Raw genomic sequence first — 27,435 nt, forward strand, 5'->3', positions numbered from 1 at the left:
TATATCTGCATACATTTTTATTAAAAGTGAAAAAAAAACATTAGGTTTCTTTATGTTCATTTTGATCATGTCTTTACAAATTCCATCATTATTTATTATGGAAACAATCACTGATTAATAAAAAAAACGACTGGATATCACTAAAATATGAAGTAAATAACCATCTGAATTTAATACCAACCACCTTCTAATGAGCTAAACAATAATAAAATGAGCTGATTCAGAAATAGTTTGGATTGTGTTCTTTTATTAAGTTGAGATAATCATGACAGATATTTCTTTTTTGGCAATATATCACATTTTACATGGAAAATAACTAATTAAATCCCTTTCAACTAAGTTCCCCATTCCAAAAACACCTCTCCAGGAAGTGTGTTAATTCCAGATCACATGACCTGCTCCACATGATGTCATTTCCTCCTGAAGAAAAGACTGGCCAGACTCCAAGGCTTTCTGACTTATTTAATAGAAAGTAGTCAACAGGTTTACTACAATATCTGTAGAAATCAGTTGTATATATAATATTTAGAAGAATCTTTCTCTAAAATGCCGTGTGGTGTTTGGCTATAGGTGGCCATGTTGATTTTAGGCCTGAAAACAGCTAAAATGTGAACTATGATACCTGTCAGCAATGTTATAAAAAGTCCTGCAGTTATATATTGACCCTATTAGTGAATCAGTCTTTGTTTTCACCACTCACCGATCTCCTTGCCCAGTCCTGAGCGCAGGATGGCTCCAGCAGAGGTGACCACTGCACAGGTCTTGAAGCTGCTCTGGTCTTGCAGCTGCTCCAGGGGGACGGACGGCACCAGACGAGCCCAGCCCAGCGAGGAGAAGGGCTGCTCGGACCCGTCCACTGTCCTCAGCCGGGCTTGAGCTTTAATCTGACATAGCAGCTCCTTGGCGCTCTGAGCGGTCCTGCGATGGCCGCTGTAGGAGACGTGGTGCTTGTTGGCGCTCAGGTAGTCCTTCATGGCGCGCTGCAGCCGAGGGCTCAGCATGTCGGCGGACACACGGCCCCTCCACAGCCGCTGCACCACGGAGGCTGACTTGGAGAAATAATATTCCTCCAGATCGGAGGAGTCTCCACCGGCCCTCCTGTCTGCTGCAGTCCTCATTCTGTTTCCCAGCTCCTCATCTTCATTTTCCCTCTCATCATCTTCCTCTTCCTCGCCACCATGGTAACGAGTGGCTCTGATATGGTTCTGATACTCTGCGGTTTGAGATGTTCTCTCACGACTCTGGACTGCAGGGTCTGAGTGAGAACCTACATTCTCTGTACCGAAGGAGGACCAGGCAGCCAGGCTCTGTGGGTCCAGGTAGTCCTGCCGGCTCGCTTCCTGGCTCCCGTAAACGGCGTAGGGAGCGCTGTTTGGGCTGTGGCTCACCTCCAGGCTGGTCTCTGGTGTCGTAGAGCTGGCGGAAGGCTCCAGCTCCGGCTTTTCTCTGGGGTACGTCGTGGTTAACGGCAAAGCCAGCTCAGGTCTGGAGCCCAGGATGGCGTGCTGCTGATGGGAGGCCTGTATGGAGGCCAGGCGCCGGGTGTCGGGGTGCTGGGAGAGCAAAGAGCCAGCAGAGGTCAGGGGCTCATCCACACGAGCATCCAGGAAGTAAGAGAGCAGGGCGAGGAAGAGGAGGACCCAGGCCAGCATTGCCAAAAGCACCAGCCTCCGCCACTGCCTCATGCTGGACTTCATTAGCTCTCACTCACATACACCCCTGTTCAGCTGGCCACCAACAACACAGAACCACAGCCAGGACTACCCAAAGCTCAGCTGGAGGGCCTGGAGGAGAGAGCAGAGAGAGCTCAGAGGAGGAAGACCAAAAAACAACGTGGATTTCTTAGAGCACATGTTTGTAACACTCACCTGAAGTGATGCTTCTATTTCTTCCTGCCCATGTGTCCGCCAGGATACAGCCGGACCTGGAGGAGAGGCGTGGAGCTAATTAGTGGAGTCAGGAGTGCACGTGCATGAGGGTGCACGGAAACACACAGCTCACACAGGAGCACACGTTCTGCAGGGAGAATGTGGCTGTTTTCCACTCATAACCAAAAAAAGAGAGATTTTTTCAAGTCGGAGACCCCACTTATTAACCCCTTGATGCCTGAATTCTCATCATCCCACTTTCATTCAGACTGCAGAGGATCCATTCCCCCAACACCGGTTTGTGCAGATTCAATATGTACCTCGGAACCTTTTAAAGCGCTGGTTTCTGGTAGGACCGGTCGAAGTGGGACCTAATTATTATATATCTGTTACTATTATTATTTATCTGTTCTATGTGTAATAGACAAATTAACAATCTGCACTTATTTTAGCATCAGCTGGAAAGCAAAAACACTCAAAAAATGTTTTTTATTTCATTGTAATTTAATTTAAATTTAATTTATTTTAGTTTGGCTAGGGAGTTAGTTGTTCTGTTGGTGTTTAACTAGATTAGATACTCTGTTAGCCTTCGTTTGGTCCTTTGATTTGGCAGCACCCACCAGTCTGGTTTTGCTTTGTTTGACCACTTTTATGTTAAATTTGCTACTGATCAATGAATTCCTTTCTGTGTATCTGTGTTCTATGTGTAATAGATAAATTAAGAATCTCCATTTATTTTAGCATCAGATGGGAAGCAAAAACACTCAAAAAATGTTATTTAATTGTAGATAAATTCAGGCACCAAGCGGTGAACTGGAATCAGATTTACAGCTTGCAGGACTTCAGGCACAACTACAGAGCTAAAGGCTGCTGCACAACAAAGATTCAATGCAATTTGAGATATCTGATAAAACCACAAATTAATGCACAAAACATCTCAGAATTTCTCTCAGAAAGTGGTTGCTGTGAGGCTGAATCCAATTCTGAAACAAACTTCAGACTGATGGATTCTCTGAGGGTGAAAGGTTTGTTCAAACGGCAATTTGTAAATAAGTTCAACTCCAAGGAGGCCTGAGGGAGGTCTTCCCCCCTCAGACATCAGCACTTGATTGAGACAGATGAGGTAGTTTGTCTTTACTTTTCCCAACATGTACTTAAGTCTGAACTAGAGCTGTGTGGGGTTTGGATGGTGGTAAACTTCTACAAACTGGATGAACCAAACAGCATCAAAGAGCAAATCGTGATAAAGCAATAAACAGCAGCCGACCAGCGAGGAAGTTTTTGCTCCACAACTCCAGATTTTACTACTTTCCACATACAAAAAATGGCAGCAGAGAGAACTTCAGCTTCTCATACCTGGCACTGATGGCTCACCTGGCCTTCAGACAGTCTCCTCCCACCACACTTCTATCTAAAACACACCTTTAGAAAAATTAACATCATCTATACTTAAAATACACAACACAAATAACTACAGGCTGACACTAATGAAGGAAAACACAGAATAAACTGAAGAAATACTAAACAAAGATCAAACTTTTTGTTCTCGACCACAAAATGCTGCAGGACATCATGCTCACACTTTTCGTGTAATAATTAAACCCAAACTGGTTTGAAACAAAATTAATTCTCCAAATAAAAAAATTACAATTGCTGCTTGTATTTTTTGTGTTTTTTCTTTCTACAGACACAGTCCACCTCTGGAGCCTACGCTGAAATACACCGAGATCGTTACACTTCAAGACATGTGCTTCAATGTGACACCTAAAAAATAAACCCACAATAATTACAAAATAACTCCACCGATATGAGCCAGACTTATTTTTGCTACGCTTTGATAATACTCTGGTGCACAAAACATTGGGCTCACTGATGGATTACAGAGTGAAACCAAAGGTGAATAAATGAAACATTAAATTGCCTCGCATCAGAGGACTACAATCCTCTCAACCACACGTAATTATGAGTTTTGGTCTCTTAATGTGGGAGCATTTCTCTCTCAAGAGAGCGAGTGAGAGTGGCAGACAGAGGCAGGAGGCAGAATGTTAAAGCCTCCTCTAGTCCTAATTACAGCTTCCTGTCTCTGTGGCTGCCGGGTCCTACAGACTGCACAGTGATCTCAGGTGCCTCCATGTTCTTCCCCCCTTCTCCTCCACAAACAGCCAGACATCCAGGCCTCCCGCTCGGGGCCACACAGGAGGCCAAAGCTCATCCACTGACCCTGGTCAAGCAGGAGGAAAACAGCAGGGAGCAACTGGGCCAGAGGGAGAACAGACAGCGTGAGCGAAACAAAACACTGGATAGAAATTGATGCAAGCAGCCACACACGTCTGATTGGTTTGTGAAAAACTTCCAGCATGTTCTGCCTTCGGGCCTTGAGGCCACAGTCAGATGGGAAAGGTGTCAGCCAGTAATCTGCCGTGTAGTGGGTTCGACATGTTTCTGCCACACTGGGGTCAAATGTTACTCATTGGAAAATGTGTCACTTAACACCAGGAAATAAGAGTGCACCAAAAAAATAAAGAAGACAAGCAGGAAAACACACAGCTGCCCACCCAGTGGCAATGTTATCAACAAGCAAATGTCATCTGTATGCACCGCTGCTCCACTGTGTGTGTGTGTGTGCGTGCGTGCGTGCGTGCGTGCATGCGTGCGTGCATGCGTGTGCGTGCATGCGTGTGCGTGCATGCGTGTGCGTGCGTGCGTGCATGCGTGCGTGCATGCGTGTGCGTCCCGAGGCGTGTCGAGCAAGCCTGTGTGTGATGTTGGTAGTTTGCCTCACCTGGTAGCAATCAGGATGTGTGCTTCAGTAAGTGCGGTGAAACAACATAAGTGTGTGGTGCAGATGGAGAGGCGGGGGTGGAGGACAGAGCAAGTCTTGTGAGGAGGGCTACACAAAGAAACAACAAAACGGGAAGCATGGAAAAGAGATGTTGCCAGACAGCAGAGGATGACTAAATGACTTGGCAGAGGGCCGTGATGGACAAAGGAGCTGAGCAGAATATAAAGCACAGATCTTTACAAGAATGAACCAAAATTCAATGTGAAAATATGACAGTAAACAAAAGAGGAAGAGCTTTTGTGTTCGGGGAGAGGAGATGTTAGTAGGACGCTTATACATTAAGGAGACATGCAAATCACTGGGGAAACATCTTTATGAATTTTGCAACACCTGCACTGCACAAAGTGAGAAAAGACGACCAAATACAGATACGGTCCAAGCAGCAAAGACTACGGCGGAAATTAGTTTTTAAGCAACTGTTCCCTGTGGACACTGAAAAGTGATGAGCATGCCCAGACAGAACTGACTGACTCCAGTTACTCAACTCAACTGGTCATCTGTTGTGCAATGAAATGAGCTAAAATATGTGTATTTCTGTTTCAAACAACCTGAAACCATAATTCATATACTATTATGCTTATCATTATTATTACTGTGATTCTGCTTTCAGACTTTTCAATACTCTTACTGTAAAATACCAGCACAAGTTTACACTTTATTTCCTCTACCAGCACGATTTGCACAGTGTTTTGCACATTATTTCCCTTAAATGTACAATGTGTGAGCTCCTGGATGTCTTTACTTTCCCAATGCGATGAATAAAGTATCTACCAACCATCTATCTATGTATCTAGTACAGATATCTGCAACATTTCTGTGTTTGGTCATGTTTTCTCACTTTGCTACAGTTTTTAAAATGCTTTGCATGTTCACTGCTGAAGACATTTGCTCAGTTTTCTTGCATATTTGCATGTTTTTTTTCTAAACTGCAGTGTGTTAAGCTGTCAGGGCCACTGTAGATTCACCCTTAGGAGAATAATTATGAGTTTCATGACCTGCATTAGAGGAAAAACATTGAAAAGCAGGAAAACTCAGTGAACAGAGAGCAAAAGATGTTATACTGAGAGTAAGAAATGACCTCAGCTACACGGCCTGAAGTTCATCGGGTTCAAATCATGGTTTTAACCCTCCTTTGTCTTCATTTACGGGCACCAAAAATATTGTTTCCTTGTCTGAAAAAAAATCCAAAAATTCTGCCAAAAAATTCCCCAAATTTCTGAAAATTTGCAAAACCTTCAGGAAGAAAATTCCAATAATTCCTGAAAAGTTTCCCTTTAAAGTTTTATTATAAAAAAATCTCCCAAATTTGGCAAGAAAATTCTTGTCAACATTTTCAAAAAATGAGTAAAAATCTTCCAAAACAATCCTAAAAATATCTAAAGTGATTCCATATATATCAGTAAAAGTTTTAATATTTTCTTCAAGAACATGAACCAAAATCCTGCGAAATTTGCTGATTTAAAGAAACAGTTTTTTTTAGCATTTCTTTTTTTCTCCACCAAAAAATGTTAAAAAATTCCCAAAAATGTTGAAAATGTGGAAGTATTCACTGTGAAAATATGTATTTTCTTCCACATTTTTAAACTTTAAAATGGGTCAATTTGACCCGCAGGACGACACGAGGGTTAAACAATGCAATTAGAAAGTTGAAACGGCTGAAATCCAGAATAAATGGTCTGCTGCACCTCTGACCCAAGGTTTATACTGCTGGCAACTCTTCTACAAATTCATCTCATCGTCCATGTGTGACCGTCACACTTTTGATGGTGTCTGGTTTGGTAATGCTCCATCATGGTTTACATCTTTTACAGTGAATACTAAACTGAAGCTCAACTTATTGTTGATCTGAAATACAATTAGATATTTCCCCCCAGTCTTCCAGTCCTATTAGCTACTACTGCACACAGTGTAGTGACAACGGGGATTCACTAGAACTCTAGTCCAACCAGTCACAAAGATCCAACACACATAATATGTAGGTGTTAAGATCATTTAAAATGTATAATATCATGGATATATGATTACTACAATTTATGACAAAGAAAAAGAGACCAGCCTCACATTTGGGAAGCTGGAACTGACTGATGTTGAGCATTTTTTCACTATTTTTGTTTGAAAAATTAGCCAGCTGTCAAAATCTTTCCCCACAAAACAAAAAACTGGTGATCTTAGATTTCAGTTTTCATTCAGAAATAATATATAACATGATATAATGCGTTGATTAGTAAGTTTAGAGGTGCTGGCTAACCGTTTGCTCCCACATTCTGTCTTTATGCTAAGCTAAGCTAACAGCTGCTAACTCTAGTTTCCTGTTGACCACTGAGTTTTCAGTTGGACCAATCCTTCTATCAAACTCTCAGCAACAGTAAGACCAACTAACAAGCAGGACCTAATTTTCAACATCTTTACTGGACCGGGATTCATTTATTTTGTCATTCTGATGTCACCATTAGACCACTGAGTGGAAGTGAATATAACATCAGCAGGATTTAACATATAACGTAAAGGAAAATGATTAATTTCATAGTAAAGCTCCATGTAAAGCAGCACGTATCTTCCATAAATCAGCCATGTCAGCTTTGTGCTCTCACAAACTGTTCATAAAAAGACGGTCAGGAACTCCAGTTAAAGCGCTGATGACTGAGATCTTGTCTGAGCTCATCTCCTCCTCAACCAAATTAAATGAGTCACTCGACCGTTACTGAAATGATTCCACAGTTGATCAGTCGCTGAATGTTACGGTCGGACAGACGGACGTTTCTGCTTCTGCCTGGTTTCTGTTGCAGTTTGGCTGCAGGTGCATCCAGTAGGCGTGTTGGTTTTAGTATGTCTTTTCTGTTCCTGTGTGTCTTTGTGTTTGGTGTAATGCTGCTGCTGCTGCTGTTGTGACTGTTGGCTGTGTGCAGGACAGGCTTCATGTTGACACGTCACCTGCCATGTACCTGTATTATTAAACTACTATAACTTAGTAAAGCATAGTAATAGTTGCTTAAGTTTGGTAACAGCAGTTTCCCAGAAGCTACTTGACTTGTACAAGCTCTAAAGTCAAGCTCTACACCAGAGGATTAATGACTAAAACTGTCTGTATGCACACAGACACACATATGCATCTGGGTCCATATATAACTGAGGGACTTTTGAAGTCCATGGGATATAACTTGTGTACATTTTTATTAAAAGTAAAAAAAAAAATAATGTTTTTATGTTCATTATGATCATGTCTTTACAAATTCCATAATTATTTATTATGGAAACAATCACTTATTAATAAAAACTGTCTAATACTTCGGTTTTAATGACATTCCCATCATTCTCAGTTGTATTTTATGTTTTAGAGATAAAGTAAGTATTAGCATAGGACAGTTAAGGAGGTAAATATTATACCTGCCAAATATCAGCTGGGTAAAATTGTTGTTGTGTGCACATGTGCAGCTTGTATGGACAAGAGAAGCAGCAAATACATAACTAGATATTCACAGTTGTACCAGAAGTGATGGGGATTTTACTGAATCATAGGCTTTTTTGATATCATAAATATAAATTGAGGAACCTTTGAAGTCCATGGGATATAACTGGTGTACATTTTTATTAAAAGTAAAAAAAAAACTAATGTTTTTATGTTCATTATGATCATGTCTACAAATTCCGTAATTATTTATTATGGAAACAGTCAGTTATTAATAAAAAATGACTGGATATCACTAAAATGTCAACTAAATAACCATCTGAATTTAATACCAGCCACCTTTTAATGAGCTAAACAATAATAAAATGAGCTGATTCAGAAATAGTTTGGATTGTGTTCTTTTATTAAGTTGAGATAATCATGACAGATATTTCTTTTTTGGTAATATATCACATTTTATATGGAGAATAACAAATTAAATATAAATTTCAATTTTACTCAGTTGTATATCTAATATTTAGAAGAATCTTTCTCTAAAATGCCATGTGGTGTTTGGTTATAGGCGGTCAGGTTGATTTTAGGCCTGAAAACAGCAAAAATGTCGACTTAGGAATTAGGCGTCATTCTCATTTCCAGTGTTGGCCATAAATGGACACAGACTCTGAATCACACGTGGACACTTATTCCAGCTTAAGCACTCATTAGAAGTGTGGAAATGAAAAGAACAGAAGAGATATTACAGTTTCCACTGATTATGCTGCATTAGTAAGGTTCTCCAGCAGCAGCAGAGCAGCTATTATTATGCATGACTGTTGAACTGAAGCCAGTTATGCTGCCCGTGATACAAGTTCATCAAATTTTCTTGCAACACATCATCAAAAGTGATAATCTCATCATCTCAGTTATCATTATTGAGCACCAGCAGGATGATCAATGATCCTATAGTGTTCATACTGAAACAGAAATGATGCAAACACAATCTATAGAGACTTCAAACTGGATAAATTGTTCTACTACAAGGTGACAGGTGAATAAATACCGATTCATGCATGAGCAATGGTGTATGCTACCATTCTGTACTTATTCACATTACTTTTTTGTGTTACAGGTTGGAGATTATATAAGAATTGCAATTTCCAGGCTGAGATTATTACTGTAAATCATTCACTGGTGGAAGAAAGTGGATTGGTGAAAACAAAGATTAGTTAAAAGCTAATGTGACTCATGAATGGCAGGTCCCTGTCTCCAGCAGAGACGGTATAAAAGAGCCCTGTATGCGAGTGAAATGTTGCTGTGATTATCAGTAATCTTAGGCAAAATAGATAAGCAAAGGAACATAAGTAAATGTAGTTAAACTGGAAAGGTGGAGGAGGACATTTACAAGACAAAAACCTTTTTACAGGACAAGTCAAAGTCAAAGTCTGTAATGAGCGGCATGTAGCGCTCAGACATAAAATAGGTCTTCCTCTTCTGCATCTACATACAGCCTAATGTCACTCACCTCAACGATGTGCAAAAAAAGCATAATGCAAAACAATCAAGCTTTTCTCACGCTGTGTTTGAGAGCTCAGCATCTGCTGGGTTCCTCATCTGGTTTGTGGTCTTGCTTTGTTAGTTTTTGTTGCTTTAACCTTTGTGTTGTCCTGCGGGTCAAATTGACCCGATTTAAAGTTTGAAAATGTGGAAAAAAAATTTCACAGTGAAACATCTGATGTCCACATTTTCAACATTTTTGGGAAATCTTTGAACATTTTTGGTGGAAAAAAAAAGAAAGTTAAAAAAAAGTGTTTCTTAAGAACATTCACATAAAAATCAACCAAAATCCAGCGAATTTCTCTGGATTTTGGTTGATTTTTATGTGAATGTTCTTAAAGAAAATATTAGAAGTTTTACTGATATATATGGAATCATTTTAGATATTTTTAGGATTTTTTGGAAGATTTTTACTCATTTTTTGAAAATATTTACAAGAATTTTCTTGCCAAATTTTGGGGATTTTTTTTTAAATAAACTTTTAAGGGAAACTTTTACGGAATTATTGGAATTTTCTCCCTGAAGGTTTTGCAAATTTCAGAAATTTGGGGAATTTTTTTTTGCAGAATTTTGGGATTTTTTTCAGATAAGGAAACTATATTTTTTGGTGCCCATAAATGAAGACAACAGGAGGGTTAAAACAGAAAGAGAAGAGAGTAAATCAAATAACTTGGCTCTTAATCAACTTTAAATTCAGATTGCTCTTTTTTCTGTCCATTTTGTGAGTTGTTGTTTTAAACGTTTGATTTTAAATAATATGGCAAATACGTAGACTGTTTCGGAACATCCCTTTAAGCTTTGGCAAGCAGCATACAACAACTGCAGAACAATGTAAATAGGTTTCAGTATTTGCCTGAAATAGAATACAACAACAACATTCCCGCCTGGTATTAAAATATGTCCTCGTTGTCGAGCGTCGTCCAGTACCAGATATTTGACTGGCTCTCAACATGCAGATTGATCAGGTGAGGCTCGCCAACTGGTCAACAGGAGTTTAAAAGGTCAGACGGTGTAATGTTTGCTCTATTCTTTTTTCTCTCTATTTGCTGCTGCGATTTCCTTTTCCTTCAGAATGTCATCATGTTGGACAGACTGCATTTGCGCCTGCTAAGGCTGGTCTGGATGTTTTCTGCATTAACATCTTTATCATACCATAAAGGTGCAGTCAGTCATTCTAATCCAATTCACTTTTAGTGTGAAAATCTCACCGTGACATCTGGACTGTGTCTGAAATCCCTCAGTACACCCTGTATATCGCACGATATAGGGTGTTTGTCATTTTGTAGTGCTGTTCGAATGCTACACCCTATGTAGTGGAGTCAGTCTATAACTGAGGGACTTTTGAAGTCCATGGGATATATCTGCATACATTTTAAATAAAATAAAAAAACTAATGTTTTTATGTTCATTATGATCATGTCTTTACAAATTCTATAATTATTTATTATGGAAACAATCACTTATTAATAAAAATGACTATCATTATATCACTAAAATGTCAACTAAATAACCGTCTGAATTTAATACCAACCACCTTCTAATGAGCTAAACAATAATAAAATGAGTTTATTCAGAAATAGTTTGGATTGTGTTCTTTTATTAAGTTTAGATAATCATGACAGATATTTCTTTTTTGGCAACATGTCACATTTTATATGGAGAATAACAAATTAAATCACTTTCCACTAAGTTCCCCGTTACAAAAACACCTCTCAAGGAAGTGTGTTAATTCCAGATCACATGACCTGCTCCACATGATGTCATTTCCTCCTGAAGAAAAGACTGGCCAGCCTCCAAGGCTTTCTGACTTATTTAATAGAAGGTAGTCAGCAGGTTTACTACAATATCTTTATAAATAACTGTACATTTCAATTTTACTCAGTTGTATGTATAATATTTAGAAGAATCTTTCTCTAAAAATATCATGTGGTGTTTGGTTAGAGGCAACATATTTTCACATTGAAAAATTTCACATTTTTGACCATTTTTTTTAAGAACATTCACATAAAAATCAACCAAAATCCAGCGAATTTTGCTGGATTTTGGTTGAATTTTTCTGAATGTTGTTAAAGAAAATAGTACTTTTACTGATATATATAATCACTTCAGATATTTTTAGGATTTCTTTGGATGATTTTTACTCATTTTCTGAAAATATTTACAAGAATTTTCTTGCCAAATTAGGGAGATATTTTTTAAAATAAAACTTTTAAGAGAAACTTTAAGGAATTATTGGAGTTTTCTTCCTGAAGGTTTTGCAAATTTTCTGAAATTTGGGGAATTTTTTTGCTGAATTCTTGGATTTTTTTGAGGCAAGGAAACAATATTTTTTGCCCGTAAATGAAGACAACGGGAGGCTCAAGAGCTCAACTATGTTTACTTTACCGAGGTGCTTCCTACATAGATCACTACATAGTTTACTCAGTAGTGGTCACTAGACAGCTAGTAGGGAGGGACTGGATGATTTCAGACGCAGCCCCGGTGTTTAATCTACTCGTCCAATATTGCAGATTCTGCAATAACATGATGAGAAATAACGATGACAATTTCAGACTTGTATGTCTACAGCTTCCTGAGATAGTCCTTTAAATATACTGTTTCTTCACATTTCAGTGCTGAAAATAGATGCTTTTATTACACTTTCAAAAGTTTTTGCTCTGAAAGTATTTGATATATCGAGCTAAAATTTAACAAATAACTTTAAGCATGTCCGTAGTTTAGAACAGAAAGTAAATCAGGCAAATCAAAGATGGTTGGAGCAGAGATTGTTGATGAATTGAGACGGAATGACTGCTGCAAACTGACTCCACAACAGAACCAGAAAACCTTAAATATAGACCATATATTTATAGTCGTATTTCTTTGTTTTCTTTTTAACATAACCACATTCCTTGAGTGTGAGCGTGCCCTGCTGCAGCCTGCTGTAATATTCTCAGTGTACTGAATTGCAGTCACTGTTTGACTGCCTGGTAAGCAGCCTACAGGTCTGGAGGGAATACAGCCACACAGCATCTCACAGAAAATCCACTTTACTACGCCCCGCTGAGGAACCAGTGTGGAGAAACCATGTTATGAATACTTTAATCACGGCCACCTTGAAAAATGGCTCATATAAGCCAATGGAAATCTCTACAGAGGTTCTGGCTGTGGCACAGGAAAGCAACAGTAATGTGAAATGTAGAGGAAATGCTGAGGATGGCTCACACAGATGCTTGCCTGTATATAAATACATGTTAATTCATGATAATAATACTTAATAGAGATGCTTTTGTGGTGTTTAAAAACTAGCAAAGCAATAAAAGACAGTGAATGATTGTGGATTTCAAAAAAAATAAAATAAATCACAAACTGGTTCAACAGAACTCTTTTCTGCACACTGCATTGTAATACAAGCGTGCACGTTTTTTCAAATAATACACCGACCAAAGAGCTTGTTCCTCATAAAATATTGAGCTCTTAAGAGTAGAGTTGTTCTTCATGTAACAAGAAAAAAAAACTAAAAGAGCAGTTCTCCTTTAATGTTCACCATGCAGCAGTTCAAACAGCAGCTAAAAACAAACACATCAGGAAAAAAAGCAACTACACGAGGTTCGTTGAAGCGTTTGTGGAACGAACGGATCGAAGAGCGAACAGCACGGTCAGCGGAGACAGTTTGGTTTCCTGAATTCATTTGTGTCTGAAATTCCAGTCCAAGTCTCCATGGATTATGTGAACAGGACATGGTATAAATGCAAATACAGCATGTGCTCCTTATAGTGAGGAAAATAGATTTTCCAGGAAGGCATTACATGAGGGAGGGGAAGAGGCTGAAACAGTGGATGCCGGGTGGGCGTATGCACCTTCACTACAGGGACCCGGAGTTATTTATGAGCCCGAGCACTGTGGTTTTTGGGTTAACACAACCAGATCGTACGTTGGGCCCGACATGTTTACAGCTGGATTTATATTCTCTCTGAGCTGCAGATGGTCGAAAACCCCCTCCTTCCTTTTCTCTGAAGCCAGAGCTGGTCTCTGTGTGACTCTCCAAAAAAACGAGCACATTCACAGCCACTTGACACTACGATTGGACAGCTTCACGGAGGTAAGAGGCATTGTGCTCTTCTGTCACGGCACTTTTCACGTGCACAACCCAGCGCACGCTCTGTGATTTTCAATCCACCTTTCAGTGTGGGAACAACTAGGAGCACATCTGACTTCTGACTGCACGTCTTCAGAGCTTGTTCACAACCTGACCCTCCAACTGACAGCATCGAGAATCTGCTACCTCCACAGTTTCCAGAGCAGCGGCAGGGAGGGCGGGGGGGCGGCGTTTGAATTCTGAAAATTGCTGAAACAGACAATCCAAGCATCAACCCATCATCATGCTGTTTGAACGCTCCATTCAGAAGCAACGGCAGCCTGTCACAGCTCTGGTTTGAATCAGTCTCTGAATACCAGAGGTATCCTGTACAGTCAGCCAGAGACTAGGAGGCCTTTCAGACTATTCAAACAGGTACACACACGTTCATCTTTACTCTTTTCAAGCACTAAACCCTTAACAAAGCACATGATGTTTAAGCAGCTTCACCCCAAACGTCAAGAGACACTGACAGTAAACACACCCCGCCAAATTCACGGCTTGTTCGCATAATCTAGTTCAAAGTTGAGGATGATATTGTTTTTTGCAGAACTCCACACAAACAAACTAATCTGCATTTCAGAGTTCACGCTCGGCTCCCCCTCAGATAAGCAAATTCCAGCTTTCTCCCCAAACAGGGCGTGAATAAATTATCATCCTAACGAGAGCCTGTGTACCTGTTGTATGGGCTGAAGAGATCATAAATTATCCCAAAGTGAGACAATAACTTCTTCAGTTGTGAAGCGGCTGCACCAGTCTCACCATCTGAACTGCCATGTGTGAGATCACAGGGATTCAAATTAGCCATCTTAGATACCAAATAATGTCTCTGTGAAAGTCGGAATCCAGTACATCCCACATTTTGGCATGCTTTTTTCACACCTGGAATTCCTGTTACTGCTATACGAACTACTGAAACGCAGCCAAAACAATGCAGATGATTTCACTGAGCAGCACGTCTTGAACATTCTCATCCAATCTAGAGATACGAACTTGTACGTCACTGCCAATGATGACAAAGACATCAGAAGCAATCGTAAGTCATGACCTGCAGTGACAGAACTGAGTTTAACCCTCCTGTTGTCCTCATTTACAGGCACCAAAAAATATTATTTCCTTGTCTGAAAAAAATCCCAAAAATTCAGCAAAAAAATTCCATAAATTTCTGAAAATTTGTAAAACCTTCAGGAAGAAAATTTCATTAATTCCTTAAAAGTTTTCCTTAAAAAATTTATTTTAAAAAAATCCCCCAAATTTGGCAAGAAAATTCTTGTAAATATGTTCAAAAAATGAGTAAAAACCTTCCAAAAAATCCTAAAAATATCTAAAGTGATTCCATATATATCAGTAAAACTTCTAATATTTTCTTAAGAACATTCACATAAAAATCAACCAAATTTGCTGGATTTTGGTCGATTTTTTTGTGAATGTTCTTAAGTCCACTTAAGAATTTTTTTTTAACATTTATTTTTTCCACCAAAAAATGTTCAAAGATTTCCCAAAAATGTTGAAAATGTGGACATCCGAAGTTTCACTGTGAAAATATACTTTTTTTCCACATTTTCAAGTTTTAAAACAGGTCAAATTTGACCCGCAGGACGACACGAGGGTTAAAAGAAGAAGCACATGCTCAGACTACAGCAAATAAAGTGCCTTCCTGACTTCCTGAGCTGCAGGTCCACCCTGCGTCTGCCTCAGGAGGCTCTGAGGTTATTACCATGTGGGACAGCAGACTTCAGCCTGTGTAATTATACTGGCAGCATCTGAACTCTCCAAAGAGCCCACTGCACTTCATCACATCTTCAAACCGGGAATTGCAGCTGTTAAAAATAGCCAATAGACTGAAAGCTACACAAGGCCACATAAATGAGTAAGTGAAGACAGGACAATGTCAAAGTGGAAAGGAAAAAAGCGTAGAACTCTTTTATCCAATTTTCTTCTCTCTGTTTTATCTGTCTGTGCTGTTAATTGGTTTCTGGCCAAGTCAGGGTCAGAGTCAGAGAGGAACAAGACAGGGCTGATGATAAATAGCATCTTGGTGTACACAAGAGTATCTTTGCTTTCTCTGATGGCTGGAAGAGTTATTACTCTTTACTTCCAAGGCAAAAGCCTAAAATTCTGGGGTTAAACCTCCTTATATATCCTGTCCTAATCCTGCCGCTGCTCCAGCATGATGACATAATGAAAGGCTTCCTCCTCCCTCCACTTCCACTGCTCACCTTCTCTCCTTCCCCCCAAATCTGCCTCCTCCTGTGACCTACATTCAGCCATGGCTGTGCATGCAGATGTAAATGCAGACGTCGCTCCGCTGAATGCGATTGTGTCCACACGTGTTTGCTCCAAAGTCACTCATTTTACACTGCACCCACGCAGAGAACAGAATTAATATCGCATCCGCTGCCGCATCTCAGTCCGTGTGAGCGAAAGTGTGGAGTTACTATACTACTGCTCGGCCTGCCAGCGTTTGCGAGGAAATGTGACTTACTACCGGCAGCAGATCAACCGGCTCCTCATCACTGGCACCTAGCATGTGGAGCCGAGAACACACTGCAGGCGATACAGCTCATTCCAGCCATCCAACTGGCTGCCAATCACACACACTGGAGCATGCAGTCGCATGACTGCACGCATTCAAATGCACAGCTAAGGACAGATCAGCTCTGAAAACTCAAGTGTAGCAAAATAGCTACAAATACAAACAGGATTTAGATTTCAATTTCTTCTGGGGGCTAAATGGAGACACAGCAGGCCAGTTCTGAAGAAAGGCATGCCTTTCTCCTGACTAGGACTTGCAGGGACTTGCATGTAATGCATGTCAGCTCGGATGTTAGTCTCCACTACCATGATCGCATGGCTTTTACTGCTAGACTTTAGGGCTGGGTGATACAGCTGAAAAACCTGTCACCATTAAAGGTCTCATTTAGTCAACATTATTAATTATTGATCATTTTTATTAACCTATTTTAATTAAGGGCAGAAAAAAAGGTTTACTTTGAATTGTACCACCTTAACTTCAATGTTCTACCAAAGCAAGTGGGCAATAACTTGAATATTAACACAGCAATAAAAAACTAATAAATAAATGTACAGACATAAATAATAGCCTGAGGATAAAGGAATGATCTCATCTTGATTCACATTAAATAAAGAAAACAAATTAGATCACCATAGAGGTGAACTGACCTCAATAAGACACTACAAACAAACGTAAAAGAAACTGTTGAAATTTTATGTAAAATGATTTCTGAACAGGTCTGGGGATCCCTGGAGCACCTGCATCGGCCTCCACATGCTCTCCAACAAGTCTGTCGGCAGGAACACGTCGCTGATGTGGAGGCTGATGGGAACATCGGGATACAGGGATGTGGGCTTGTTGTTCATGCCGGCTGCAGCCTCCACCATGGGAGGTCTGCAGGGGGGGACACGGTCAAGCTCACCTCTCTGATGTGGCTCCAGGGAGGGAGCACACTTAGGACTTCTGCAACCAAACTTTGCATTTTTGTTATGCGCATACATGGCAGTTCATATGCAGCCTATATAAGTAAAAGCAGGCAACATTCCATCCATCCATTATCTATACACCGCTTAATCCTCACTAGGGTCATGGGGGGGCTGGAGCCTATCCCAGCTGACTCGGGCGAAGGCAGGGGACACCCTAGACAGGTCACCAGTCTGTCACAGGGCCACATACAAAGACAAACAATCACTCTCACATTCACACCTACGGGCAATTTAGAATGATCAATTAACCTCAGCATATTTTTGGACTGTGGGAGGAAGCCGGAGTACCCGGAGAAAACCCACGCATGCACAGGGAGAACATGCAAACTCCATGCAGAAAGATCCCGGGAAAGCCGGGACGCGAACCAGGGACCTTCTTGCTGCAAGGCGAAAGTGCTAACCACTACGCCACTGTGCAGCCCAGCAGGCAACATTCTAGCAGCCAATTTACTTACTGTCCATTCCTGGTATACACCACTAGTGGTTTATCCTCCAGTCCTACCAGAATTGTAAAGAAATAAATCAACACATTTAGTCCTTTTTGCTAAAGGTAAAACTGCCATTTTCAACATATGACGTTCCCTTCAGTCAATAAATTAATGAATAATCAAACTGAGCAGTGGCAACCTACACAGCAGCACATCTGTCAGTTTGATCAAACAAATTAAGAGCTGAAATAATAAGGAAGTTATTTGCCAACACTTTCATAATGGAGTTATTTTGTTGGTCATTCACTGGTTCCAGTTTCTCCAATGTCCAAATTTGTTAATTTTCTTTGTCTTCTGCGAACCAAAAAAGCCAGTTCAAAGATGTCAAATTGTTCTCTGGGTATTTGTGATTTTCTGACAAGAGATGACCTCATTCATCAAGAAAGCAATCTTCAGATTAATCAGTGATGAATGATCGGTTAATGAAGTGCACCGGTTGCATCAGTATGTCTACAGCTGACTACAGATGATCCTGAATATGACTCTATACACACTTTGTGTTATAAGCAGTTTGGATGATTATTAGTTTGTGTGTTTTTTAAGAACTGTAGCCAAATATAGGACTTGACATTTGAAAAATCAACACTTGTCAGTGCTTTCGGGGTGACTATGTATGTAATAAAGACACTTTCTAAATGCTCAAAGATATATTTTTGTTATTTCTATTGTGGCATTACCTTTAGACAAGTCATACATATAATCAGTAGGTTGATACATCTGATTTATAGGTGGACCTTTACTCCTAAAACAAAACCATGTGATTACAGATTGACATACTTGAGTTCACTGAACAAACTCAAAATGTCAAAGCAGTCAATCGTATTCTGTTTGGCCACTTCAGATAACACAACAAGCTGCAACACACCGACACACTATCTTCTTAAAAAGTGGTGGACTTGGTAGCAAACAGTCCATGAAATATTGTGCAACATTTGCTATCGTGTCGAGTCATGTTTCTGGCCACCTACTGAATACAAGCGTAATATTCACTTTCCTCTTAGCTCTGCTTTCGTCTGCAGCTATGCCTGAAGTATACGTCTGGCTGCTGCACTGAAAACAGCTGCCAGTCTGGAAACATGATTATTAAGCACCGTGAGAATCAGTCAAAACAGCAAAGTTGTGGGAGACAAAGCGAAAACTGTGAGGTGAAAGACGCTAAAGTTTAAAGCTGATATGAACTCCACTACGAGTCGACTGCTGGTCAGTGGCTGCTTGAAATGTCTTTTCAGAAACCATTTTTCTGGAGATTTCCACAGCTCATCTATTGTGTGACAGCTATCACGGCAGTCTCAAGAGTCACTTAAAAAACTGTCACACATCCGATTTTTCAGCAATGTGTGTCAGTCAGCCTTTTCCACACTTCTTGGCTGCACTGCCTTAGAGGAAATATATATTTATATGTGAACAGTAAGACGTCTTGCTTCTTTTCGTGCAATACACATGAAGACGCAAACAAAAGAGATCAAACCGTGTTTGCCATTTTTGTGAAACGATCAAAGTCGAAACAAGCAAGACTTCTTTCATCCAATTCTCTCCTGGGGGTAACAGGATCACACTCTGGAGGGATGGCTTCATGCTGCTGTAATATCAGGTCCAGCAAGGTCACGCCAGAAAGGACTAACTCCATGAAAGACTGATCCTGCTGAGGCAGAATAGGTCTGTCCTGTCCCCTTCTATCCTCCTTCAACTACAGCACCGATTATATCTGCACAGCAAAAATGTCTATTTTTGCAAAGGCGTGCTTAGAAACTCATTAATCTTGATCTGAAGAAGCAACTGCATCTGATACCTGCCAAGAGGTACAGGGAGGCGGAAGTCTCTTACACACCTGTCTCTGTCCATCTGTTGGAGAAGTTTCACACCCGATTCTTAATGCAGAGAGGACGGTCTACATGCCACACCTATGAGAACAGCAGGAAGCCTTCATTCTGCAGGAGCAAAGACACCATAATCCTTAGATAACACCTGGACACTCACTAACCTGGACAAGGTTGCCGCACTACCAATTAGCCCATTCTATCAGAGCACCATGTGAGGTGTTCATGCACCTTGTAATTATCAGAGCAGAGGACATGTTTCATTTGAAACCAGCACCAGCGGCACGGCCCTGGAGAGAAAATAAGCCTCTGATTCATTCAAAGTGAGTAACGGACAAGAGAAAGGCATCATCCATCAGACGCTCGCTGGCTGCTAAACGTCTAAACAGGCGGCAGACTTAAAACTTTTAAACTAACAACACTGCACTCGAAGCTCTCGTCAAGTCAGAGTCACAAAGAAAGAAAAGAGAGAGAAAGAAATGACACTAACGTTCAGTTTAAAAAGCAACCCCCACTTTAAGAAGAAAGGACATCTGATGAAAACACTGGTGCTGGGAAGAGTTGAGTCATTGTGACCTTCTAAGCACATCCTCTTCTGGTAAATCATACAGGGCAGTGGTTCTTGATGACAGGCTTTCACACTGCACAGAGCTCCCGTGAATACAAGCTGCCAACAGCAAGGTCCAATGAAGGAAATGCAGCTCTACACCTTGCAATACAGCCCATAAATACAGCTGGGAGCGCTGACGCCCTCAGCGGACGGACATTTGGTGCAAAAAAATGTAGAGAATGTCCACTTAAGGCTCATTTCACTGTCCATTCCCCCCTTTTGTGCACGCTGAAAGGACATAAAGCCTCCCTCACCAGCCTCGCTGTTGGAATATATTCACCAAGGTTGGAATTGCATTCTCATTTTTGATCCGAAAACAAAGAGAGAAGCGAGGTTTAGGAAGCTGCTGCTACTCCAAGAGCTAAAACCAACAACATTTCTCTGGTGCAGGCACAAATAGAGAGCAGATCTCACAGCCACACAGGTTAACACGTATGCAAATGCCTCAACAAAAGATGCTGACAGGATTCATTCATATCAGTGTTTCACACACAGGCTGTTGTATTTGTAGAGAAAAAAAATCATGTTTAACTCCCCCAGAGAACAATCCCACTAATCTATAGCTCAACAGCCATTTTCAGACAGCTTAACCTCTCTATAATCTGTCTGAACTCTGGACACTTACTTCTAAACACGGACTGAGATTAGCAGCCTATCAGAGACTTATAGCACAACTATGAAAGCTATGCCACGATAAGCTGCTCAAAAAGCCCATGTCTCTTTTTTAAGAAAGACACAACAGAAAGACTGGAGCAGAGCAGCATATATGAACAGAGAATGTCTCTCTCAGGAAGTTTAACGTGTTGTGAAGACAGCTAATTACCACGAATGTCCATGTGTTTCTCATGGAGAATCCTCAGCCAGGAGTGAGGGGCACAGCTGGTCTTGATGACTCCAGCGCTCCTGCTTTTTGAAGGCTGAGCTCAGATAACTGCTGGTCTGGTTGCTTGGCGAGCATCTGAAATTACACCTCCACCTTCCCGGAGCGTCCGACCCCATCCAGCCTCTGTACTGTATCTCAACGTGTTCAGAGCAGAACGGATCAAAATGAAACTCTGCCTCGAGCTACGGACAACAATAAAACTGTACGAGCATTTCAGAATTAAGTAAAAAGAAGCTGTGGTATCGACCCGCTGAGTTTTAGGATACAGAAACATGAGGAAAATCCTGTTTTTTAGGGGTTTAGAATTTCTAAAATTAAAATGATGTATCAAATGACAAGGTGAAAACAACTGGAACTGAGAGAATTATCACCTGAATCTGCAGCTTCTCTCAGCTTAGAATCCGCTCATCATTCATCTGTGAGGCATTCTGAGCTGCACTAAGCTGCATGAAAGGTGTTGTACAAATAAAGTTTGATTGATTGATTAGAGTGACTTCATTGTTTTTGGTTCATTCTGTACTTTTATTGAGTTGTTTTTGACCAAAAGAGGCAGGAAATTCTCAAAAGAGGCACCAAACAGTCGATGGACACAGAGGCTGAACGCTCCTTCATACTGTTTAATTCTGGGCTGTCTGTGATTGAAGTGGACAGTTCACACTGAGAGACATAATGATGAAGCCTTGAGTTCAGAATTCGGCCATTGCTGTCTTAGTTTATTGAAACTGTACATAAAAAGCAAGTGGTGGATTAGATTCAGAACACAAGGACACTATGCACACTGATGCAGCAGCAACTAGTCAAGGCTGTCTCCTCCAAAAGCATCCCCTGCTTTATTATCTGTTTTCCTTTAAATTGGACTTTAAAAAATAAATAAACATCATGCTGCATTGAAGGAGAAGAGATCATAAATTTATTAGGAAAATGTGTACTGAGGTAACAGAGTGAAAAGTAGGGTCATGTTCTCATAGAGTTTATTTAATTGGACTTACGAGATCAGTCGCCCCCTGCAGGCTGCTAAAAGTAACACAGGTTCAGGTCTCTACTGCGTAAGCTTCAATTTTCATATCCACCTCTGTACACAAAGTCTATGGTCACTCCTCAATAGTGATGGCCGGATTAGGAGCTTTAAAGATCAAAGTCTTGTGCTAAAATTCAGACATTTAGGTTTTGACATTGTGACTGAAGCTACAACTACAAACTAAATATGTCATAAAATGATGCAGTCACCATGTGTCATTTCTTACTAAGGTTTCGGGGCAAAACAAACACCTACACACAGGAAATGGTATGCTGCACCTTCAAAACATAAGAGCATCGCAGACAGATGATACGAGCTGCTGACGTCCTTCTGTTCTCATTCTTTCCCTCCACTTACTTCATAGAAGCACTTCGCCATGGATGTACCACATGCCTCAAACTAGGGCTGGGCGATAAATCGATTTTATCGATTAATTCGAGTGTGTACTTAATGTCGATTTGTTTTAATGAAAATCGATTTTCTCATCAACATCCGCCACCAACGCCTTCCCGCTGGGCTCCCGTAGTTCAGAGAGACACAAATATTCAACAAATTTACTGCAGCCAGCAACTGACTCCTGCTGCTCATACTACAACTCTTGGTTTGATATTTTTTCTCATAATTGTAAGGATTTTTTTGGTTTAAAAAAAAAATTGATAACTCTTATGCGTTGTAGTGTCACCAAATTTACTGCAGCCATAAACTCTCTCCTCCTCGTCATAGTACAACTCTTGAACTCTTGGTTTGATATAAAATATTTTTTTGTAATTTTAGGGAATTTTCTATTAGTAATACAATTCAATAATTTCCCTCTTATGTTTTGTAGTGTACTTATGTGGTGGTGGGTGGGGTGCTGGGGTGCAGCTTATAGGAGGGGCTCCAAGCCACATAGGTTGGGAACCACTGAAGTAGAAGTCAGTCTACTTTATGCAAATAAGCTGCAGCCCTCTCCAGGTAAACACACCGGATCACAGCGGGAAATGCACCGCAACCAGACCAGCATGCCACATGCAGCGCATTTCCAGCTGCGATCCGGTGTGTTTACCTGGACAGGGCTGCAGCTTATTTGCATAGAGTAGACTGGACTCTGGGGTGCTGAGAACAGGTAGGGGGTTAAAAAAAAAAAATTGGATAAATTGTGAATCGGGATATTTTGTGAAAAAAATCTGAGATTTTTTTTTTAGGCCATATCGCCCAGCCCTACCTCAAACCGATACCTACTGCTGTTAACCAGCACACAGGCACTAACAGGTGAACATTCAGGATTATTAACCAGTCTAAGCAACCAGGAGAGACCTAAAACAGAGATATATTCATTCACCTGAGGGCTTCATTAAGATTAATGGTTTGGGAGGTGTGTTGAGCCTAAAGCCAGAGTTTTCAATGTTATGAAGGAGGCTCTTAGATCACCACATTCTGCACAGCTAGCCTGCTCCAGAGGGAGTTATGTACACAGGTGGGGTTATAAACTCACTGTAAAAAGTGCCACCCTTTTACCAACTAGTTTCCTGATGATATTCTCTGAAACAAACCCGCTGAGCTGCAAGTTAGTAGTTACAGTAATCCAGTGCCACAGAAACCAACATGCATTTAGCTGTTGATGCAGAAGAAGCACTAGCATGTTTTCAAGTCAGGTCCTGAGTGCTGGTATCTATTTATTGGTATTTACTTTGGTAATTCCAATCATTTCACTTGATTTTGCCAGAAACTAAAGTGATTTCTATCTATCCTTTATTATGGGACGGTGTCAGACCTGAATGCACTTGTTGAATATCATATTTAAAAGTATGAAGCTGACTTACACAACTAACAGTTTTTTGCCAGCATTCCCTTCTTGCATCGTTTGTAGGAACAGTATGTTTCACCTGAATTAATATTTTAGATTCTTCTTTGTTCTCCATCATAACAACCTGTTCTTTGTGACTGAAGTAGGCCTCACAATATCAGTTATTTTTTGTAAAAGAAGAGTCAGATCACGCATTAAATGTCTCACCCTTATAGAAAAAACCTGAAACCACCGCCCTGACACCCATTATCTGATTGAGGTTTTAAGTTTTTAACACAAAGAAAGCCTGGCTATGTCATAGGGTGCAATCTGCAATGTCTTTAATCAATATTAACTAACCAGAAATAAGACATTGTAAACTTTTCTTATTTTAATTTAGTGATTTCAAACCTCCCTCACAATCGGCATCTTACATTTAAGCCAGTGCGACTGTTTTGAGCAGTTTCAAGGCTGCAGTGGTGCAATATTAAAAGCCTCTTCGCTGTGCTGCATATCTGTCTTTCAGGGATAGAAAGTCTGTGTTCCTTTAACAGTATCATGCAGACTTAAGAGACGCATCCTTGAAGCTTAACCTGAACCTTTTCTGTCCTGGATTCTATTTTCCATTTTTTTCCCCTTCCTCAATGCTGTACGGTCGACCACTCTGCCCCTGAACACGAACACAAAACTACTGCATATTGTGCATTTTCTGCACTGTTCCAGTAACGTGAAAACAGGAAGTCAATAAATATAACAACAGGGGTTCGAGTTAAACACCATCTGACTGAGAATGTCACCTCACAACACTCTCCTTCACACGAATCACTTCCTCTCTCAGACTTCCTCTCACCTGCAATGAGTCTAGACGCTTTGTTGATCACTCCTCGCTCACTGTAGCTGCAGTATCAGGCCGTAAAAACACAAAAATTCTACTTTTACACTCGTATAATGAGATGCAACAATAAAAGAATCTTGAGTGTAGCTAATGAAAGCAGTCAGTCCTGAGTTTAACTCTGTTACTGGCTCATGCGTTTCATCAGTTAGTATTTTTAGAATTATATTTCCTCACCACTATTCTGTGACTTAAAGAGAATCAACCTCCAAACAGATCCCTTTTCAACCTACTGACTGGCATGTTTGTTTGCCGTGTGAATGAAATATTCTCACTGTTTTTCACAGAACTGTTATGCGCTCGTCATTGCTTTAATTTGTCTTTGTTTATCCCTTCTCAGCTGGCTGCAGCTGCGTGTCCACATGCACCGCTGTGTACATCCATTCAACAATAAACACAAAGGTTGTGAGGGAACAGACAAACTGAGAATTAAACCAGAACACGGCAAGTTATCTCAGCATGTCGGGCCTCGTGCTCAGTATGCTGAAACACAATAATCATCACGATTTTCTGCAGATTGTGCTCAACATTCATCCTCAATGGGCTGCATGGTGTTCCTTCTTCTGCTCTGGTAATGATTAGTGATCGTCTGTGCATCATGGTGTCATGTGGAGCTGTCATTGTTGTCTATATAAAAGCTGTTTTGGATTTGGTTGATGACAGTCTTGGAGAATTCCTTATCCACACTACAAAGAACCAACCTGCTAAGCAAAGACCACTAGATTCTGGTCAACCTTGGTCCTCGCGGTGAAAGAAAACAGACTGTGTGGAACACAGCTGCAGATCTGTTGCACTGTGGTGGAATATTATTGGTAAAAAAGCGGCTCTCCTGCACACCTGTACTCTGTCTGCACTCGCAGCGGGAGGTCGGCCCGTTGGAGACAATAAATATCCAGCTGCAGAGACAAAGAGGTGCCAGCCAGCTTGTAACAGAAATTAGATAGTTACGTGTAAAAGCATTAATGCAAAAATCCCGTCGAGAGTCACACCCCGCTCACATGCTGGCGGTGTGTATGTGCACTCATCAGTAATCCATTAGCACTTCCATAATAATAAGTCCATCTACTATGATAGAAAATGTCCTGGAAAAGAAAACAGGAATAATGGAGCTGTGGTTGTCTAAACTATCCTTCAATCGCTATCCACTTGATTCAATTTTTGTCCTTGCCATAACCTCTCGGAAGCTTTGAAAAACCCAGAGTTCATGTAGTTCTTCAGCAGTTGCACACACAAACAAAACGCCACTCTTCAGACGCAATGTCGCTCTAACCTGCAGAGCAGCTTTGAATTCTCCTCGCTATGCTGTTCAGGCTACACGGGAGGAAAATACAAAGCACAGCCTGCTGTCTTTGATTCCGACGGACTACAGGGAAGTGTGAGCGCCTGCTGGTGTGTATGTGTGCACGTCTGTCAGTGTCTATTCCCACTGTAATAAGTCTCAGTCTACCTCCGCTGCTGCTCTTGAAGGTGACATGATGGTGTGTTTCGGTGACATTTAGATGAGTCCCGACACCTCAAGAGTGATAAACTTTCCTGTTGCTGCCATCAGACAAAATCACAGTACTTCAAAAGACATCACACTCTAAAATAAAAGAAAGAAAGCCTTCCTTCCCCATTTAATTGCTCTTGACAGTTCTGCTTTTAAACATGCTCTCAATCATGTGATGTGGAGGCAGATTAGGAACATGGCACTTTGTGGGTTTAATTTTGTCCGAAAGCAGAGATGGTATCTGCTTGTTGCTAATTAAATTGGGGGCAAACAAAAGGCAGCTGTTGGGCGATACAGTGGAGGATGTAAAAGTGCAGTGATGTATTAAAGAACACATCTCACTGAGCACTGCTGCTATAATTAACTATTTATGCACAAGAGTAGGTTAGATGGTATAGAAGTGACCTCTGTGTGTAATTTCCCTATGCAAACATCAACGCAACAGCAGAGAAATTTGCAAAGCACAGTTGTGTTGCGTTGATTTGGATTTCTTCCTCCATGTGCATGAAGCGGTGCAATGACAACTGAAAGGGAACAATGCACCTCCTGCATCTTCTCCTCAAGTTGTAGTGCAGGCCTGGCTTCACTGAGAGCTGTGAATGAACTCTCCCCCAGTGTGGAGGAGGAAAGAAAAAAAAAGAACCGTAAAACACTCAATGGTGTTCTGAAACACAGCGTGATGAACTGATCAATTCTGCTCCATGTGTCAGTAACGTCCCTCCTCGTGTTAATGAAAGAGCCCCATGATGATGGTGATTATGGTGTTCCAGGACAAAGCGTCTTCTGCAACCACCTACATCTAAATATTGGGATCGTTTTCAACCCAAACATCGAGCATCTCCTCCTCCTCCTCCTCCTCCGTGGTCCGGCACAAAGCGCCGTGGAGCAGCAAATGCAGGTCTTTGTGGAAAACCCACGGAATGAAAAAAAGCGAACAAAGCCTTACCTAAAAAGCGTGTGGGTCCTCCGTGGATGATGATGCTGCTGCTGCTGCTGTCCGCCGGTTCATTGTTGCTCCGGTTCGCCGTGTTGCTCAGCGGGCATGCGGCTCGGTTTGGCTCCTCCGTGCACGGATCCTCTACTACTGAGCAGCGCAGCGGACCGCTTGTGTTGTCTGTCACATTGTTGCAGGCCTTTTTCTCCCATCCACATCCGATTTCTGAGGGGCGGAGTCAGCAGACAGGGCTGGTTTTTAATTTTTTTCCA

General features: G+C 41.0%; 1 protein-coding gene across 1 annotated transcript; it reads right to left on the minus strand.

Annotated features, from left to right (window-relative positions):
* Positions 1-27,435, minus strand: LOC129347499 (beta-galactoside alpha-2,6-sialyltransferase 2-like). The gene is made up of 3 exons (XM_055004965.1): positions 27,176-27,435; positions 1,869-1,924; positions 1-1,784 (listed from the first exon to the last, which is right to left on the minus strand). The coding sequence occupies exon 3, from the start codon at positions 1,695-1,697 to the stop codon at positions 690-692; it is 1,008 nt and encodes a 335-aa protein (XP_054860940.1). The 5' UTR covers positions 1,698-1,784; positions 1,869-1,924; positions 27,176-27,435; the 3' UTR covers positions 1-689.

Source organism: Amphiprion ocellaris, chromosome 19 (assembly GCF_022539595.1).
Source record: "Amphiprion ocellaris isolate individual 3 ecotype Okinawa chromosome 19, ASM2253959v1, whole genome shotgun sequence".
Lineage (NCBI taxonomy): Eukaryota > Metazoa > Chordata > Actinopteri > Pomacentridae > Amphiprion > Amphiprion ocellaris.